This window comes from Abramis brama (genome assembly GCF_963993115.1).
Source record: "Abramis brama genome assembly, chromosome: 10".
In the NCBI taxonomy this organism is placed as follows: Eukaryota; Metazoa; Chordata; class Actinopteri; order Cypriniformes; family Leuciscidae; genus Abramis; species Abramis brama.
Window position 1 is genome coordinate 23689949 of NC_139972.1, and position 20139 is coordinate 23710087.

Consider the following 20139-nt stretch of genomic DNA (forward strand, 5'->3'; position numbering starts at 1 on the left):
TTTCTGTCTTTTCAGCGAAGCACTCGCATCGCTGCACTCGAGGAGAAGCCGTCGCCGTTGTCCTGCAAGGAACAGCATCGAGCCAGCTTAGGACAGCCTGAAGAAGCCGGACGATTCCTCGCCGCCTTCAGCCTGCCGTGCCAGCTCCGCTATCCGGCGATATCCTTTCTGCTCGTTGTGTGTGTGTGTTTTCTTCCTCAGCACATTCTAAAAGAGCAGAGGCGTTGTTTCAAATGCCTCGCACCACGTGCGGCTCATGCCGCGCGCCGCTCAGCGACAGAGACCGCCATCTCATCTGCGCTCTCTGCCTGGGCCGGGACCACGCAGCCGTCGCTTTATCTTCGGGCGGCTGTGATTCCTGTGAAGAGCTTTCGATGTCGACCCTGCGGGCTCGACTCGCCCTCTTCACAGAACCTGCTCCACCTGTCTCTGGGCCGCGTAAGAAGAAACGCCGCTCTCAAAGACCACCGGAGCCCGAGATTCGAGTCAGGCTTTCGCCGGAGCCCCTCCCGCGAGCCTCGCTCTCTCCTTCTCCGCCCCCGCTTCCCGACGCGCAGCCGACGGCTCTCGCCCTCGATGCCGTCGCCGTAGGGGATGAAGCGGAGGATGATGCAATACTGGACAGCTGCTCGCTAATGGCGTCGGACAGCGAAGGATGGTCCGGTTCGCGCTCCGCCTCCTCTTCCGCCGTAGAGTCTGGTAGGACCCACGCCAGTGTGGACGCCGAACTTCTCCGCCTCCTCACCATGGCTGTCGAGCACTTGGGCCTCGAATGGTCCCCGCCCGTGGTGCCCGCACCGAACAGGCTCGACGGATGTTTCCTGCCCAGCCGCCGCCAAGCGCCAGCGTCCAGACCTGCGCCTTTTTTACCAGAGCTTCACGAGGAGTTATCTAAGTCGTGGAATGCTCCAGTTTCGGCCAGACTTCGCTCTCCGGCCTCATCGACTCTCTCCCGCGTGGACGGAGCCGCGGAGAAGGGATACAACCAGATTCCACCGGTCGAACAGGCGGTTGCAGCGCATCTTTGCCCCCCATCCGCGAGATGGTGCTCAAAGTCTGCCCTCCCGTCCAAAGCCTGCAGGACTACTTCGGCGTTTGTCAGCCGCGCTTTCTCCGCCGCTGGTCAAGCCGCCTCAGCCCTGCACACAATGGCGGTCCTTCAAGTTCTCCAGGCCGACCTCCTCCGCCAGCTGGACGAGGGTGGCCCGGACAAAGCCGCCTTAACCGACCTGCGCAGTGCGACAGATCTCTCCCTTCGCACTACAAAGATAGCGGCCCAAGCTATTGGTCGTTCCATGGCTTCGCTTACAGTCACCGAACGCCACCTCTGGTTAACGCTGGCCGACATGGGGGAACAGGAGCGGTCCGTCTTTCTCAACGCCCCGCTCTCACCCACTGGTCTCTTCGGCCCAGCGGTGAGTGGCCTCGTGGACCGCTTCTCGGAGGTACAGAAAGCGTCACAAGCCATGAACCTCTTCCTGCCGCGCCGCTCGAGCTCCGCTGCAGGCCGCTCTCATACACAGCCTCCTGCACGCAGCTCCGCCCAGCGCCCTTCTCGACCTCCACCTTCGCAGCAGCGCCAGCGCGGCCGCCCCAGGTCCCGCTCCACCAGCCAGCACAGGCCGCCGCCCCCGCGGGGTCCTCGGCCTAGAGTTTCGTTGAAACCCGAGCCTGCGAAGTCCTCCTAGCACTCGTCAGGAGGAAAAGACGGTTGGGTCCCGCCGAGGCCGGACCGCCGTCAAAGCGCATCTGTACTCCTCTGCCAGTCCCCTTCATAAAGGCTACTGCAGTAGTGTTCACCGCAGCCAACGAGCCAGTTTCTCAACTCTCTCGCCTGCACACAAACGCCGTTTTTACGGCGACCAAGATAAATCGCAAAAAGAGCATAGAGTCTGGTCATTCGGCTCACGCCGACAGTGTTATGAGTGTAGTAAACATGCCCACGCCCCAGTGTTCATTTCTACACACAAGCACAATCTCCCCGGTGTATCCCACAGAGCACACTCACATAAAGCGTGCATTCGCCGCTCGAGTGTTAAATGTAGGTCATGTGCCCACGCCCCAGCGCTCACACCTACACAGTGCCCGCTCTGTTTCACACACTCAGGGTTCAGTTCTCGCAGAGCCTTCTGCCACTGGCCGTGCGTTAATAAAGAGCCCTGTGCCCGCCACCCAGCGCTCACATGCAAACACTTACGCACCCGCCCCGCCTCCGCGCCGCGAGCTGCCCCATGCAACGCTCTCTCAGAGCGCCGTTCAGCCGGCTGCCGCTATCAGCGAGCCCCCGTCTCCCAGCACTGTCACTGCGTGTCTCACGCATTCGCCACTGCAGGCTCCCCGCCCCGCGCTGCGCGGCGAGCGGGACCCAGAGGCCATTCGACCCCTAGCTATGAGTGCGAATGCATGGAAAGCTATCCCAGGGGTGTCGAAATGGGTCCTGAACACGGTAATGAGGGGCTATTCGCTTCAATTCGCTCACCGTCCCCCGCGCTTTCGCGCTCGGGTCGAGACACAGGTGAAGGCAGATGCAGCCCATCTGCTTCATTCAGAGATAGCGAAGTTGCTGCGCAAAGGCGCGATAGAGCGGGTTCACCCTTCTGTTACCGAGGCAGGCCTTTACAGCCGTTATTTCCTCGTACCCAAGAAGGGCAGAGCACTCAGACCTATATTAGATCTGAGATATTTGAACAAAGCGCTCATGAAACGCCCGTTCAAAATGCTCACGACCAGACAAATCCTCGCGCTGATTCGCCCGGGGGACTGGTTTATTTCTCTCGATCTGAAAGACGCATATTTTCAGATTCAGATTATACCCCGTCACAGGCCATTCTTGAGATTCGCCTTCGACGGCCAGGTATATCAATACACTGTCCTGCCGTTCGGCCTGTCCCTAGCACCCCGTACATTTACGAAGTGCATGGATTCGGCTCTCGCTCCCCTGAGAGCACAGGGAATGCGAATTCTGAATTATCTGGACGATTGGCTCATCCTGGCGCAGTCGATAGAGGAAATCATTTCTCACAAGGATGCGCTTCTCAGTCATTTAGAAAGCCTGGGTCTTTCGGTGAACTGGGACAAGAGCTCACTAACCCCCAGCCAGTCTATCACTTTTCTGGGAATAGATCTGGATTCAGTGGCGATGACGGCCAGGCTGTCAGAACAGCGCGCGTGCCGTGTTCGACACCTCGCCGCTTCCATTCAAGTGGGCGAATGTCTTCCTCTGAAGACATTTCAGATACTGTTGGGCCATATGGCATCAGCCGCAGCAGTCCTGCAGCTGGGTTTACTACGAATGCGCCCGCTTCAATGCTGGCTGAAATCGAAAGTGCCCCGCAGAGCGTGGATTTCGGGCCGTGCACGAGTCAGCGTGACTCAGGGCTGTGTGTCAGCCCTGCAGCCCTGGCTGGCGGCCGAATGGTACCAACAGGGCGTGATAATGGGGGTCATCTCGCACCGCAAAGTGGTCTCGACAGACGCGTCCAACATGGGTTGGGGAGCGGTTCACGAAGGCAGCCCGATCTGCGGCCCCTGGTCGAATGCGGAGAAAAGCCTTCACATAAACTGTCTAGAGATGCTGGCGGTCGAGAAAGCCTTGAAGCATTTTCTACCGCTCCTGCGAGGACACCATGTACTAGTTCGCTCGGGCACTCCATTCAGGGCCCAGGTTATTTCCCTCTCGGCCCTGCCGTCGTCAGGCAGTGAGGAGGGCAGTAACTTCCTTTGCCCAGTCAGGGCGTTAAGGTACTATGTAACGCGTTCTGCAGCCTTCAGGCTCTCAGAGCAGCTTTTTGTTTCGTTTGGAGGGCGCACCAAGGGTCTCGCCTCCTCGAAGCAGACACTGTCCAGATGGATAGTGGACGCTATCGCAGCAGCTTATGCGTCAAAAGACCTGCAGTGCCCTCTGGGCATACGGGCTCATTCCACCAGAGGCATGGCCTCATCGTGGGCATGGTCCAGCGGAATTTCCATTCATGACATTTGTATGGCGGCGGGATGGTCCTCCCCCTCTACATTCGTTAGGTTTTATAACCTAGAAGTTCCCGCCCTGCAGGCTAAACTTCTGTCAGTCTAGTTGTGTTCACGTCCTGCTCTTGCAGGCAGGTTGAATTATCGATTAGCTCGTCCATAGAGCTGCACTTTCAGGGTATCAGTATTATTTAGACCGGCTGCGCCGCTCTTATGTTCCCTATGTGTGCTTATGAACATGTGCTGGCCCGCTCTGCTGGCCACCTGTTTATTTCACCCTTATACTCTTCAGTTTTGGGAGTTATGTGTGATACTTAGGCTCGCACGGCGTGGACAAAGGGTTCCCGGTGCGTAAGCAAGCTTACGCAATACGAGAGAACCTCTCGTAAGAGAACGATACTGGTTACTCACGTAACCTCGGTTCTCTCTAGAAGAGGGAACGAGTATTGCGTTCCCTGCCGTGCTTTAAGCCACTAGCTCGTGTCGCTTCATTCGACAGAAAACAGAGAATCTAGCCTCCGAGCCCTCTTTTTATACGCTCTGACGCCGCCCATTTTGGCGGCGTGAGTAACCAGTATCGTTTTCTGCTTCTGCATATTATAGAACCAATAAATTATGCAGTTATAATTGTGTGGGTGTGTTGTTATGGATGTCAGAATATGGTTTGGGTGTGTGTAGTAAAAAAATTGTGTGTGTGTGTGGGTGTAATATTCGAGAGAGAAAAACGAAACACTGCGTCAAAAAACGACAGTTTTGGGGAACTACCCCAGTGTGATAGCGTCTGAAGCATGTATGGAACTAGTCCAATCTTGATTGGTGTTGCGTCATGACGTCACATGAAGCTATAAAGGGACGCCGGCTCATAACAGCATAAGCTTCTGATAGGTCGAAGCAAGTCGTTCTCAGGCACTCAGGAGGTGTGGCAAAGGGACGCGGGAATGTTACAGTCATAACCCGAGCCGTTCCCTTTCGAGGAAAGACGACACTTTAGGGAACAAAATACCCACTGCGCCACACTGACTAGTGCCTGTCCTGGTCTGAAGCATGTATGGCACAACTCAGGCAGTAAGAACTTCAGAACCTGGCGTGGAGGGCAGATCCAGGCTGTAGTATCTTATAAAAGTGTGTGGGGAGGCACAACCAGCAGCATTGCAGACCTCTTGAAGAGAGACCCCTGATCAGGGCCGGATTAACAATTTCCTGCGCCCTGGACAACAAGACTCAAGGCTACGAGTAAACCATTGGCTACTGTTGCATGTAGATCAAAGTCAAGATCATGTTTATTGTTTCACAATCAACTATATCAACATTTTATGTTGATGCACTACTATGTATTTTTATTATTTTATTTTAACAAATGGGCCTTACAACTGGCCTCCTTTCAAGACTGAACTCATAAACACACAAACTTTTTAATTATTAGGCCTAATGGCCCATCTTTGCTTTAAAAGGTGAGCCTAACAACACACTGGCATTCCAGACTATGTGTGAATAACTCATAGTCTACACAACATTTCATATTAGGCTAATACACATCTATTAACTCTTATATCTTTTCCTTTTGTTTAACAGGTGACCCTAACACACTGGACTCCTTGACTTTTAATACAGTATGTAGCCTAAATCAATGCACAACATCTGACATTAACACACATCTATTAATTCGTATTATCTTTTCTCTTCTTTTAACAGGTGATCTTAACACACTGGCCTTCTTGACTTTAGCCTACATGTAAACCCATACACAACATCTCACATTAACACACATGCATACCACAACTATCAACCCTTTTATTATCTTCCCTAAGACACTGGCCTTCCTGACTTAAATTGTGTAAACTCAAAACATTTTGTCATGGTTCATGGATTCACTGACTCGCCCTTGCTATGTGTATGCGTGAATGGGCGCGGTTCATCAGTTCGGCTTATTAGCGCGATTGATGAGCTGATCAGCACCAGCTGTTTCGAATGCAGAGTCCTATTTATTGTCTGTGATCTCGTCCTGTCTTTGTCAGATCGTTGTTGAGGGTCTCCAGGGATTCTCTCCGTATTCACCATGCTGCTCCCTGTGTCATCATTCCTGGTTCCAGTGGATTTCGCTTCCTGTGCTTCCTTGAGGATTTGCTGCCTTTCAGTGACTACTTTCTGCCCATTGCGCTGCGTTACCGAGCCCGGTTCAACATCTACCCACCTTGACTCTGACCAGCATCTCTATCCGTTCTGTCTTACATTTAATAAACTTTATATTGTTCACTCGCAGTTGGGTCCTTCTGACTATTTTCATTACAGTTATGACACATTTAATGCTATCAAAGTTACATTCTGGGCTGCACGATATTGAAGAAAAATGCGATATGCAATATGATAATGCTTAAAGTGAGTAAGATAAACTTAAATTATCTTTAAAATATTTTTGAAATTATAACCTACATGTTTCACATTATTTTTCTGACAAGAAAACATCCCTACAACTTCTGAAAGTGAACAGTGTTTTACTGTAGCAGCATAAGCCTACATTAGGTTTATTAAACAACAGAAACTGAATAATCAAATGTAAAAATAAAACACTGCTTAGTTTTAATTGTATGAATTAAATATATACTGATTCTTATTAAAGCTACAAAAGTTATTCAGCCAAGAGCAGTGAGTGATTTTCTCTTTGTCTTTTGTTCATGACCACAGTTATTGCAAGCCGTTGCGATAATCATATTGCGATATACATTTGCAATATTTCGATAACAGGAGTGACAGGGTCAGTGAAAGGTTTGAGTAAAGACATATGAAATGATGGAGAAATCTTGTACTGAGAGGGAAGGTTGAGCCTGTAGGTCACTTCGTTCAACTGCCTCTGGATGGTAAATGGTCCGATGAATCGAGGACTCAGCTTACGGCAAGGCAGACGGAGGCGGATATCCCGAGTCGATAGCCACACCTTTTGTCCTGGCCGATACTGAGGTGGATCGAGTCGACGACGGTCCGCTAGTTCCTTATGCCTCCGTACTGCCTGTTGGAGATGCACATGAGCTGAGTCCCATACCCCCTCGCTCTGATGGAACCAGAAGTCGACAGCTGGTACCTCCAAGGGCTCACCCGACCAAGGAAAGAGTGGAGGTTGATATACTAGGATACACTGGAAGGGGTTGAGCCCAGTGGTGTTCTGCCGAAGGGAGTTCTGAGCATATTCTGCCCAGGGGAGGTAGCGGCTCCAGCTGTCCTGGTACTGATGGCAGTATGTTCGCAGGTAACGCCCTATCTCCTGAATCTTCCGCTCAGTCTGGCCGTTCGTCTGCGGATGGTAACCAGAGGAGAGGCTGACGGTGACCCCGAGGAGCTTGAAAAAAGCGTGCCATACCCGGGAGATAAACTGGGGTCCCCTGTCCGAAACAATGTCCTCTGGGATGCCGAAACTCCTGAAGACGTTGTGGAAGAGAGCTTCTGCTGCTTCAAAAGCTGTGGGAAGACCAGGTAAGGGAATCAGCTTGCAGCCTTTGGAAAACCGATCCACAACGACGAATACACAGGTAAAGCCTCCTGATTTGGGTAGATCAGTCATGAAATCGATCCCGATATGTGACCACGGTCGTCAGGGAAGAGGTAATGGCACGAGCTTGCCTTCAGGGAGCCTCCTCGGGGTGTTGGTTATGGCACAGACTGAGCATCCGCGGATGAACCTGGAAACATCCTCGGAGATGGACGGCCACCAGTACCGTTGACTGAGGAGCGAGAGGGTACGCTTGCTACCTGGATGTCCAGAGCCCGGAACTGTGTGAGCTGAGTCCAGAAGGGGAGTACGAAGATGTGGAGGTAGGAAGATACGCCCTTCTGGACCTCCCGGTGGAGCGGGTTGCAAGTTCCTGGGTGATCTGTTGGTCGAGTTCCCAGAGGATAGGACTGAGGATTATGGCTGGAGGGAGGATAGGCTCCGGATGAAGGTCTTCAACTGAGGCATGATGAAGTCATGATAGAGCGTCTGCCTTGCAGTTCTTACTCCCAGGTCGGTACAATACAACAAAGTCGAAGCGTGTGAAAAAGAGAGCCCAGCGGGCCTGTCGAGGGTTCAGTCTTTTAGCCTCTCTTAGGTACTCTAGGTTGCGATGATCTGTTATCACCTCAAATTGATGGTTGGCTCCCTCCAGCCAATGCCTCCACTCCTCGAGGGCCAGTTTGATGGCCAGCAGCTCCCGGTTGCCGATGTCATAGTTCCGCTCCGCCGGGGCTAACTTCTTGGAGAAGAAGGCACATGGAAGGAGTTTGGGTGGCTCACCCTGCCGCTGAGAGAGAACTGCTCCCACTCCAGTGGAAGAGGCATCTACCTCTACCACAAACGGAAGGTCCGGGATGGGATGGACGAGGATGGGAGCAGTGGTGAATGCTTCTTTTAAGCGCTGGAAGGCTTGGATTGCGGTGGGAGATAAGGACAGAGACTTGGGCCGGCCTTTGAGGGATGATGTGAGGGGAGCACTGATCTGACTGTAGTTCCGGATGAATCGTCTATAGAAGTTTGCAAAACCAAGGAAACGTTGCAGTTCTTTTACGGAAGAGGGTTGTGGCCAGTTCTGGATGGTTTCCACCTTCCTCTGGTCTATTTGGATGCCCTGTTGGTTGATGATGTAACCCAGGAATTGAACGGTGGTGGTATGAAATTCGCATTTCTCCAGTTTCAGATATATTCAGATATAATCAGATATAAGTTTTTTCGAGGACCTGGATGACATGTTGACGGTGATCAGACATCGAAGACGAGTAGATGAGTATATCATCAATGTAGACTATTACGAAACGGTTGAGGAATTCTCGAAGGACTTCATTCATATAACCTTGAAAGACGGCAGGAGCGTTGGATAATCCGAAAGGCATAACCTGATATTCGTAGTGGCCTGAGGGGGTCACGAAGGCTGTCTTCCACTCGTCATCGTGCTGGATTCGGATCAGGTTATACGCACTTCTAAGGTGCAGTTTGGAGAAAATGCGTGCTCAACGCAGCTGTTCCAGGGCAGCTGGGACCAGAGGAAGGGGATAGCTGAATTTAATAGTCTGTGAGTTAAGATGACGGTAGTCGATACACAGCCGCAAGCCTCCGTCCTTTTTGGCCACAAAAAAGAAGCTCGAAGCGGCAGGGGAGATAGATGGTCGAATAAACTGCTGATGTAAAGCTTCTTCCACATACTCCTCCATGGCCTTCTGTTCCGGGATGGACAGAGGGTAAATGCGACCTTTAGGAAGGGTGGCTCCGGGCAGTAAGTCGATGGCGCAGTCCCATGGCCGGTGTGGTGGTAATTTAGTTGCCAGTACCTTACTGAATACATCCTGGAACGCCCGGTACTCCACTGGAATTTCGACTTGAACCTGGACTTCAGGGCTCTCCACCGAAATGGAGCAGACTGGAACTCTGGATTCACCCGTAGATGACTTGGAGCGAGATGAAGAAGGAATTTTCTTGATGGAACTGAGGCAGGATACATGGCAATCTTCACCCCAATGGAGTATTTCCCAAGTTTTCCAGTGGAGTATTGGCTGATGTTGTACTAGCCAGGGGCGTCCCAGGATGATATTCGCGGTGGACTCCTCCAGCACCATAAGAGAGATTTCCTCAGAGTGTAAACAGCCGATGCGAAGAGTCAGAGTGGGTGTATAATGGCGAATTCGACCTCGACCCAGTGGCTTGCCTTGTATGGTTTGGATGGGAAGATCTCGGGAAAAACGGCGTTGACGGATCTTCAGCTTTTGGAGACACTGGGTGAATATGAAGTTCCCTGCAGAACCGGAGTCGACGAGGGCTTGCGCTGGGAGACACACACAGGAGGTCAAGATATGTACACTGGTACGTGTTAGAATCTCAATTTTCGGGGAGAGTTGAATGGAACTTACCGCTGGGCGCGGAGGTCGAACAGGGCAGGAACTGAGGAGATGTTTGTCTGAAGCACAGTATAAGCAGAGGTGATGTTGAATTCTGCGCTGGCGTTCAGAAGCGGAAAGATGGGTGGAGTCTATTTCCATAGGAACTGGTGCTGGAGGAGTGACTGATGGAGCCGAGAGCGGAGAACTTACAGTGGGTGCAAACAGATCACAAGCAGTGAGGCGCTGGGAAATCCGGATTGTCTTCTGGATCAGATTCTCTAACCCCATGCTGTCTTCATACACAACCACCAGGTGACGGACGTTGGGATTCAATCCATGTCGAAAAGCTGTGATCAGAGCGGTTTCATTCCAGCCGCTAGACGCGGCTAGAGTGCGGAATTGGAGGGCATATGAACTCACTGAGGAATTTCCTTGACGGAGGTTATAAAGTTGATCATGAACGGACAGTTCGGAGACAGTTTGCCCAAAAACCTCTTTGAAGTGTTGAACGAAATTCGATAAGGATTTGACCACCGGAGAATCTGAATTCCACAAAGACTGTGCCCACTGAAGCGCTTGACCAGATAACAATGATATAATGAAAGCCACACGAGCGGTATCACTACTGAATTGATGCTCATTCATTGAGAGATACAAGGATACTTGGAGAAGAAACCCACTGCAGTTCTCCGCCTCACCGGAGTATGTCGCTGGCCGGGCCATGGGACTCGCAGAGGCAGTGAACGAAGCAGCGGGAGGTTGCGGAAGTGAAGGTGGGGGAATGGATGCAGCGGCGGCCGGAGGATTAGCCGACGAAGGATCCTCTCTAGACTCCGACGGATTCTGCATGGTGGTCTGGTCTTCTGTCAGGGATCACAGATGATACAGACAAGATGGTAAGTTCAGTGCTTTAATTGCAGAATGAATCGCAGCCGGAGACAAATGGTCAACAACACAGATAATCAGAGATGCTTAGCTGAATGGTAAAAGTCTTTCTTTCTCTGCTTCTTGCAGATGATGATGATGGAAGATCGGTGAAGATGGTTGGCAGGCGGATGGAAGACGATCGCGTCTCAGGTAAGTGAATAGGTAAGTGTTCAGGGAGTCTGTGAGTCATGAAATGACGAGACCAGACAAGTGACTGCAGGGAGAGTGCAAGTTATATAGGGAGTGCTGGTGATGGGATACATGTGACGGTGATTAGTAGTCCGGGGATAATGAACGGGAGAAAGGCTGAGTGGGCGGAGAGAGAGAATGAGTGGGAGGTGATGATGAACGTGGTGGAGATGGAATCCTGACAGATATATTGTGCAGTCCTACTTTCTAATTTCTTATAGCAGATTACTCAGTGGCCTTCCTTCTAGACTTTATGCAAACTGCTGCACAATATCATCAAAATCCAAACCTTCAACAACTTCATGTTCTATGGCCAGCAAAGAAAGTGCAGAAAGTCTTGTCTGTGACATTGTGGTCCTTAACACATTTTTAAGTAATTTTAGAACAGAAAATGACCTCTCACCCTCAAAATTATATCGCAACATTCAAAGCTGTGTTGGCGCTGCCACTGACAGCTTAACAGTCTTTTCAACCTCATAGTATCATTATTTCTGTGATGCAATAGTTAAAATTATCATAGAAGTACTTGGATAAAAGTTTAAAGTTCAAATGATGTGACAGCGATCAAAATCAGCTTTTGATAGAAACTTGGTGCTTGAAATAACGCATTTATCGATCACATTGTTTTGCCACTAAGTAGAGACAAGTGACTGTTAAAAAATTTATTTGTTACTGAATAATTTATTCAAGAGAGATGCTTCTGAAATAAAAGTCAGAAAGATGTGATGATTTGTTTTTGTAAATATGACTCATCTTATACATCACGTACAGTCTGTATAAGTGTATTATTTAACTTTTCCCGATGGTCTAGTGTTAAAAAAATTGCAATATATTGAAATATCGAATCGCAATACTTGTAGAATCGCAATTCTTAAAAAAAATCGCAATACATATCGTATCGGCACCCAAGTATCGTGATAGTATCAAATCGGGAGATTGGTGTATCGTCCCAGCCCTAGTGTGGAGTTGGACTCGGTCACCAGGACAGCACGTCTTTCAGAAGATCGTGTTCGGTCAGTGCTGAGCTGCTTGAATTTGTTCAAGTGCAAGATAGCGGTTCCAATCAAATATTTTTGTCTCCTGGAGCATATGGCATGCATTTTGATTTGGTTGATGCATATGAGACCGCTTCAGGCTTCATGCTCGAGTCCCAAGATGAGCATTGCTCCGTGGCAAACACCGCGTGGCCATCACACTGGGGTGTTGTCGCACTATCAGCCCTTGGACAGACCTTTTGTTTCTACGGGTGGGAGTTCCATTAGAGCAAGTGTCCAAACATGTTGTCACAACAGACACTTCCAAGACAGGTTGGGGTGCTGTATACGATGGGCGTGCAGCATACGCGCAGACAGAACCTCAATTTGTAGAACCAACCAAATTGTTCTCAACAAGTTTTAACTTTAGATTGTTTTGATTTTCCCTTCTGGGATTTTATCTGGATTTCCCCTTGGGGTTAAAGTGCAATCAGAAACAACAAGTCAAAAAGACAAGATGGCAGGCCCTGCCATTGTAAACAGTGGAAATATAACGTAACATAACATAAAATCCAACATAAAACATAAAATTATGTGACCATTTTTTATGCGTTTTCTTTAAACATTTTCTTTTTTGCTATTCAGTAGATAGTAGGTAGTTCTGATAAAGTTCAAACAAAACATTCAACAGCATTAAATATCAGTGCATGAAAGCATAAGGTGCTTTTTTGTTGTGCTGTTGAGTTTGAGTCTGAGTTTGAACATCCTTTCTTTTTTTCTAAACATTCTTTATAGCTCCCTAGAGATCCTTTGGCTTGTACGGTTATATAGCTGAGGCAAGGCATCTTCAGAAAAATATTTGCGGCTTGATAGCACATACCTGGGGTCAAAACCTTTCAGCATGTGAATAAACCCCGGCTTTTCCATAGTGTGACTGCATCCGTGATCGCTTTCCACTGGGCCCCATTCTTATCAAAACGGATACAGTTTGTAAATGTTTGTAAGACTGTAGGTTTTTTTTGGTGGGTGTGCTTGTGCTGCTGTGGTCTTGTTCATTTCGTAGGGCGCAACATCTCTCCCACTCGGCAGCATGCCTCTGTTTGAGGAGCTGCAGTAAATTGGTCGTACTGCTACCTTTGCTAGCAACAGACTTCAAACACACTTTGCAGTGGGGTGTTGTTTGTTCTGCGTCTGATGCCGCAAAACCAAACCAATTTCAAATTACAGATGTCACTATGACTTTCTTGGGAACGAGTTCTTTCCTGCTTGCTGCCATGTTGTTTATGTATCTCTATGGCAAACGCACGGGGGGAGGGCTAAGCCCATTCGGTACTACGGGAACCCAGAGGGGAGCGTCGACGGATGTTAAAGAGAAAAACAATTTTCAATCAAACAAGTCGACGTAAACTACACATTCGAGTTAATCGATAAAATCGATTTATCGCCCAGCCCTACGTTCTCTTATTAAAATGTAGCCACTAGATGGCAGTGAAAGACCACAGTTGACAGAATTCTTGCAGCTGAGTTGGTGGTGCAGCTGAATTGGTGGCACGGTTGCTCAGTGGGTAACACTGTCGCCTCACAGCAAGAAGGTCCTCGTTTCTGCGTGGGTTTCCTCTGGGTGCTCTAGTTTCTCCTACACAAACTAAAGACATGCAGGTTAGGTGGATTGGGAATGCCACATTGTGTGTAGGAGTGAGTGTATGGGCATCCGGAGAAAAAATCCATTGTGTGGGGACAAATCCGATGAAGTGGACCCTGCAAATGAGCGGGACCAACGATTGAAAAATATATATTGTGTAAGGGGGATTCCGCCTACATTTTTTTTTTTTTTTTTTGTAAACAGATGCCTGCAGATAACTATAGCTGGGAGGTATTAGCTGGAAAACACAGTGGGATCACAGCATGAAGCCTTACCAAGCCCAATTTAAATGTTGATAACAATACCTTAGATAATACTGTTTTACACGTTTATCTAAGTTTATGTCTAGGTGCTTCCCAAAAAAAGGCCACTTGGAGACTCCAAATGACACTGTAACCACAGACACATAACATGCTGCTATTCTTGAATGCTTTACTGCACAGTCATAATTTTGGGCTCTAATGAAAGGTTACACTTAGAGCTATTCTATTCCTTATCCAGATTCACTGTCAATAATTGCTGACACATAGTAACTGAAGCATAAACACATTATAATGGGTTTTTTTGCAATTCTTGAAACTGAAATTTGTGCAAATAACGATACAAAACAAGTGCTATGGTATTCATTTTTTTTTATTTATATTAGTCTAATATATAATATATATATATAATTTAATATATATATATATATATATACATATATATATATATATATATATATATATTATATATAGATATATAATATATAGACTCTGCGATATATATATTGTAACGACTGGGCTATGAATCATTCTTTCATTTGTTTTGAATTAACAATTCTGACTCTGTGTTTTCTGAGCACATTCCTTCTGAAACCCAAAGCCTTTTACACTCTGAACTCATTGAATGTAAATCAGGACTCTCGAGCATCTAAATTACTGGCATGGAGCCACCAGGTCTGGGTTTAGATTGCTCTCTGACACCCTTTTACGACTCTGCGATCCTCTCAGAGACACTACAGAACCTAAAACCAACATTTTTCTTCCCTTGTGGTGAGCTTCAAAGAGACCCACAGAAGAGATAAGGACTTTCTCCTGACACAGACCGTTCAACACACACACACACCCAAACTTTGAACATTAAACTCATCATAAAGTAATTTCTAAAGGTATATGATATATTTTGTGATGTGTTGCATGTTTCCCATGTTACAATAGCATAGCCATGATTTTTCTAGTCATGTAAGTGAACTTTAAATGCTTATAACATGCATATCTTATATATTGTGTATTCCTATAATCTTTCATATGACATGTTTGATATCATTTTAAATCTTGAGACTTAACAGAGTTGAATCTCGATAATAGATTGCAATGATATGATTATTACTATATGAATCATCTTTCTAGAGTCGGAAGGCTCAGATTCTGACAACACCATAACTTATTCGAGTGGGTGTCTCTCAAGAGACAAAGGAACTTTTCCTGCTTCAGATCTTTGGACGTTCATTGGCGTGAACCCATCCTCTCCATAAGAGACTGACACAGAAAGTTTCTCCAGAGCACTTTTTCTGTGAGAGGTTTCCGGTTCCATGGCTCCTTAGGGAGCTCTTCTCCGTTTTTCTTTTCTTTTCTTTGTTCATCTTTATTTTCGTCTCCGGACTTTTCCTACGTTCAGTGAAATGAACGTAATCGGCAACTTCAACATTAAAGAGACTCTTTGAACCTCCCGCGACCGCGCTCGCCCGGAAGAGACGAGAAAGCACGCCCGGCTCTTAAGGACACACACGCAAGACTCTGCTTTCCTCAGCAACACAAAGAGAACCATTTTGCAAGTATTAGTTTTATGGAACTTTTAATGTGATTTGATTCCTTGGTGTCTCTCAAGGTTCATTTTGTCTGTGATTTTTGCCGTACTGTGATCTCTCTCTGATTGCTCATCTCCTCGCACTCTCTCTCTCTCTCTCTCTCTCATCCTCTATTAATTCGTGTTCGTTTGGTACACTGTAAAAAATTTCTAACCCTCCCAAATCAAAAATTTCAAGTGACGATAACATCTAAATTTTTCAATTGGCCCAAGTGAAATTCTTGTTGCAATAGTCTGTTAACATTGGCTCAATGAGAAATAATACGTCAGACTAATTGAAAAATTTAGATGTTATCGGTCACTTGAAATTTTTGACTTGGGGATGTAATTTTTTTTTACAGTGTAATGTTTTCGTTTGTTTGTTTCTGTTGTATATACATGTATTCCGTGTGTAACTTCGATGTATTATTAGTTCAATTATTAAAATCCAATATATCCTCGATTGATTCTGTCTGTCTGCTCACATTACGGAAAGTCCCTGATTTGTTGATCCTAGCTACAAAGCTTTACGATTTGTTACTATTTCAGTAACCTAAATTTTATAAGGACAGGAGAATAATTTTCATGGCCAGAAACTAATTTTCCTGGAATTATAAGAAGTGATAACTTTTATTGAGAAGTTGATAAGTTAATCTTACGGCCGTTTGCTGGACAAACAGATTGTTCGATAACTAAATTAATTCCATTGAAAGTTATCTCATACAATCGATCTGTAATAAGACTATTGATATATTAATGACGAACCATAACCCGTTGTGGTAATCATTCATATATACAATCAATCTATTTTCAGCTTCGATAATTTAATGTAACTGTAATATGCGATATATATTAATCATATTCCTGATTGATTATTAAAATTCCCTATATATCATTTGAGCTAATGTTAATGCAGTATTAATGCGGTTACAATATATCAAACTATTTACAAATTTATGATTAGGTTTTCATATGCATTTTTCCCCCCTAGCGCTGACAACACTTCAAGATGGCTGCCAAACGAACTCCATGGGACATTAGTTGACCTCTGCAACATCAAAAATTCTTAACTAGACACCATTAGGGTCCCAAAAAACCAGGTTACAAAAAAATGCCAAACATTTTACATGGTACATGGGAACCTATTTCTCCCGTTAGTCTATTACTGATCTAGCATCAGTGATACTTAGCAGTTGTATTTCCGATTTGAGCTTGAGCTTTAGAAATGCTTGGGAAAATGTAGCTTGTGTGGATGCTACCGCACTATTTGATCAAAAAAGAGCTTCGCTACTGAAAAGCTATTTGATTCAGAATACAGAGAATATGTGGTTAAACTAGTAGCGTCACTACTACGAACTATGGACTGAATTGTATCCTCTTCCACATTGTCTAATAGACACAAGTGAGCGCATTCCTGAAAAACTTGTTCACAAAATTTCTCAACGCCATATTTCCTCTGCTGCGTGTATTTTGAAATGCCCCCTCCTTCTTGGTTGTAACACAACGTCTATCATTATCATGTGACTATAGATAGCGCTGACATGCAAGATGCGACCATGTGCAATGTTTCATTATTCATTAATGACATGTCCTTGTGTAGATATTTACGTCACCATTAGATCAATTTTATGCAAATTTCCACGTTTTCGGCCTTGCCATTGGCCAACACATTAACGTCTGTACACAAAATAATGTGTTTAGGTGCAATTACACATACACGCGTTATATCATCTGTACACGTAACGTCTAAAAAAATTTGTCTTTACGGCCTTCCATAGAGAGAAGGTGTGTTCGACATCGGCTGTGGCTGGATGTAACCAATCTGCGAGAGTTGCTGCGTGCAGGCGGGGAGGAGCTGAAAACTGAGACGTGAAGACGGACACTTTCTGCTTCCAGTAGTGACCGCTCATGTGGTGTTTGCATACTTTACAAGTGACGGCTGGTGAAAAATATCCTAGGTGGGGATGTGCCATATTCAGTCAGTTTCAATAGTCTGGTAACCATGGGAGCCATTTCTTCTAGCATTGTGGCTCCAAGGTTGTGGAATGCTCTTCCTCAAGACATCCGTCAAGCATCCACCCTTCTCTCCTTCAAAAACCTCTTAAAAAACAAACTTCAGCTCACAGTCTGTAAATTTTACTTTGTTATGGATATGTTATTTGTTTGAATCCCTCTTTGTTTGTATCCTTAACCTAACTTTGTAAGTGATCTCTGTATATTACTTTCTGCCCTTGGTATGTGTATTGTGCTTTGATGTCCCTAGCGTCCTCTTTTGGCCAGCCGCCTCTGTACTTTACCACAGCTGAAGTGAAATAAATGCAATATTTGTCAAATACACAGACGTTTCAGATATGTTTCTATTTAATACATTAAGTACTTTATTTTTTTTTTTTAATCAGTTTTATTTTGATAAACATGACACAATATAACATTGCAACAACATGAAAATAGCTTTTACTGTTATAAAAAACAGTGTGAACATTAGTGGAACTGAAGGTGTTCGAATAAACACGAAACACACATGATTGTTGCCATGCGGTGGATTCGGACAATCGTGGAACAACTGTGTTGTCATAAGTGCTCATGCAGCCACTCTGGAGAGGTGCTGTCTCAAGTTCGGACACAATTTCTAACCGGGATGCACTGCTTCAAGTCAGCAGCCGATCAGTCTGCGCAGGCCTGTGTGAAGTCGAACAAGCCTAGAGACACACACACAGCAGGCAAAAACACAGACACAGGGCACACAACCATGCCCACACCTTTGTAAACCAGGTGTAAAGCAAATTAAACAAGGATTACATGAACAATAATAATAATATATCCTTGGACGTAACAGTTAAATTTTCATTGTCATTTTTTAATCAAAGCTATAGGCCTAATATACTTTTGATTGCCTTTTAAAAAGGGTGACACAATAAACTGAAACATGCACATGTGCATTTGTGTCTATCTGGGTTCTTGTTCCTTTTTTTATTTTTATAACAGTATAGAAAAACAAAACAAAAACAGAAAAGCACCAAATGAGAAAAACAAAAAGAGCCTCATCAGCAGATCTCAGACCAACATGCTCATTTTGAAATGGACCACTGTATTACAAATTCAAAAAGGAATACATTGTGAAATATGATTTTATTTAGTCATGTGTCATCAGTTGATTTAGCAGAAAATCTATCAAAATGCATTTATAGATGACAGTGAATTATGTGTTTAAAGTAACGATAGTAACGATAGCTCAAAAAGTAAGTATATTAGATAGCATTACTGTTACGTGTATTTTTATACATATATCCAAATATTTCTTTCAGAATTTTAAACAACTTCGAGTTTGTAATGGAATACAAAGAAAATATTACTTATCTCGCTTACTCTTTCAAAAGTTATTTTTTTTGTGTGTGTGTTTCTGGAAAGATATTGTTCACCTCCGTGAGGCTTCAGTGTTTTTAAAGATTTTTTTTTTTTTTTTTTTTTTCATTTTTAAAAACAATTAAAAACAGACATTTTAAATAAACAAACAGGCATTTCAGTCATTTTGAAATGTTCTCTCTAATTGGTTCAGATCTGTTTTTTACCACTTTCCGGATTATGTCTTTGATTTCAGCTGTGTTTAATACATAAATTATGGGATTTAACATGGCTGGAACAGCATATGCCAGAGACGTACTGATGATCCTTGCATTGGGTGTGAGAGAAACCAACCATGCAGCAATGTATGAGCAGCTTATGGGGAGGAAATAAACCCCTACTAACAGCAGATGAGAAACACAGGTCTTCAGCGCTTTTAAACGTCCTTGCCAAGTTGTAATTTTGCTTAAAGCAAGAAAAATGCCCAGATATGACAGGACTATAATAATCAATGGTATTACAAGGTATAAAGATGTGTAGAGAAATCCCATCATTTTATTAATGCTATTGTCATTACATGCCAACCTATACATTGGTCCATGATCACAAAAGTAACTCTGAATCATATTAGATTCACAGAAAGAAAGCCGGGTGATCAAAGACACCATCAAGGCCACCACAGAAGAATTAAATGCCCAAATTGCTGAGAAAACCAAAACCACATTGGTATTGTTAACAATTGCATGATATCTTAATGGCAAGCAAATTGCAATGAAGCGATCATATGCCAGAACAACTAGAGTATAACTCTGCATAGTACTAAAGAAATGAACAAAAAACATGGTTACCAAACAAGCATTGAAGGAGATGTACTGTGAGTCGAGCAGAAAAGTCTTCATCATGTTAGGAATCAGTGCATTAGTTTCACCAATATCAGCCAAGGCCAAGTTAAACACACCAATGTACTTTGGACTGTGCAGGCTCCGATGAAGAGCTAAAATCAGAAGGACTATAGAGTTGCCAATTACAGTTATAAAATATGTTATAAATAAGAATATATAGTAATAACCACTATAAGGTATACCTGTTAGTCCAATGATGAAAAAGTATTCAGGATGAACAATGGAGATATTCTGTGAAAAACTTGCATTTACAGAGCTCATGGCAGCTTTGAGTTTGGTGTTTTGCACAAACTGGAAATAGAAATTACAAGACATTAGACATTAGCAAAATCTAGAGAATTTACAGAATTGTCATTTCAGACCTGTAACAGGATATTTTAACTACAACTATAATTTTAAATTTTAAAAAAATATACCTTCATGTAATGCACAATATTTGAATTACAGATTTGTATACATAAAGTTTTAGAGCCAGAGAAAACTATGACAATGACTTAATGCTTGTGAGCTGCTTTGAATTAAATTACTCCGCTGT

At 45.1% G+C, this 20139-nt stretch overlaps 1 protein-coding gene across 1 annotated transcript; it reads right to left on the minus strand.

Annotated features, from left to right (window-relative positions):
* Nucleotides 1–18762: 18762 nt before the first annotated feature.
* On the minus strand, nucleotides 18763–19886 carry LOC311090148 (olfactory receptor 1M1-like). Its single transcript, XM_084125291.1, has one exon. The coding sequence runs from the start codon at nucleotides 19863–19865 to the stop codon at nucleotides 18885–18887; it is 981 nt and encodes a 326-aa protein (XP_083981417.1). The 5' UTR covers nucleotides 19866–19886; the 3' UTR covers nucleotides 18763–18884.
* Between the last annotated feature and the right edge of the window lie 253 nt (nucleotides 19887–20139).

What these genes read in the sequence shown, in the direction of transcription:
- LOC311090148 (XM_084125291.1), bottom strand. Translation starts at nt 19,865, where the DNA reads ATGAGCTCTGTAAATGCAAGTTTTTCACAGAATATCTCCATTGTTCAT.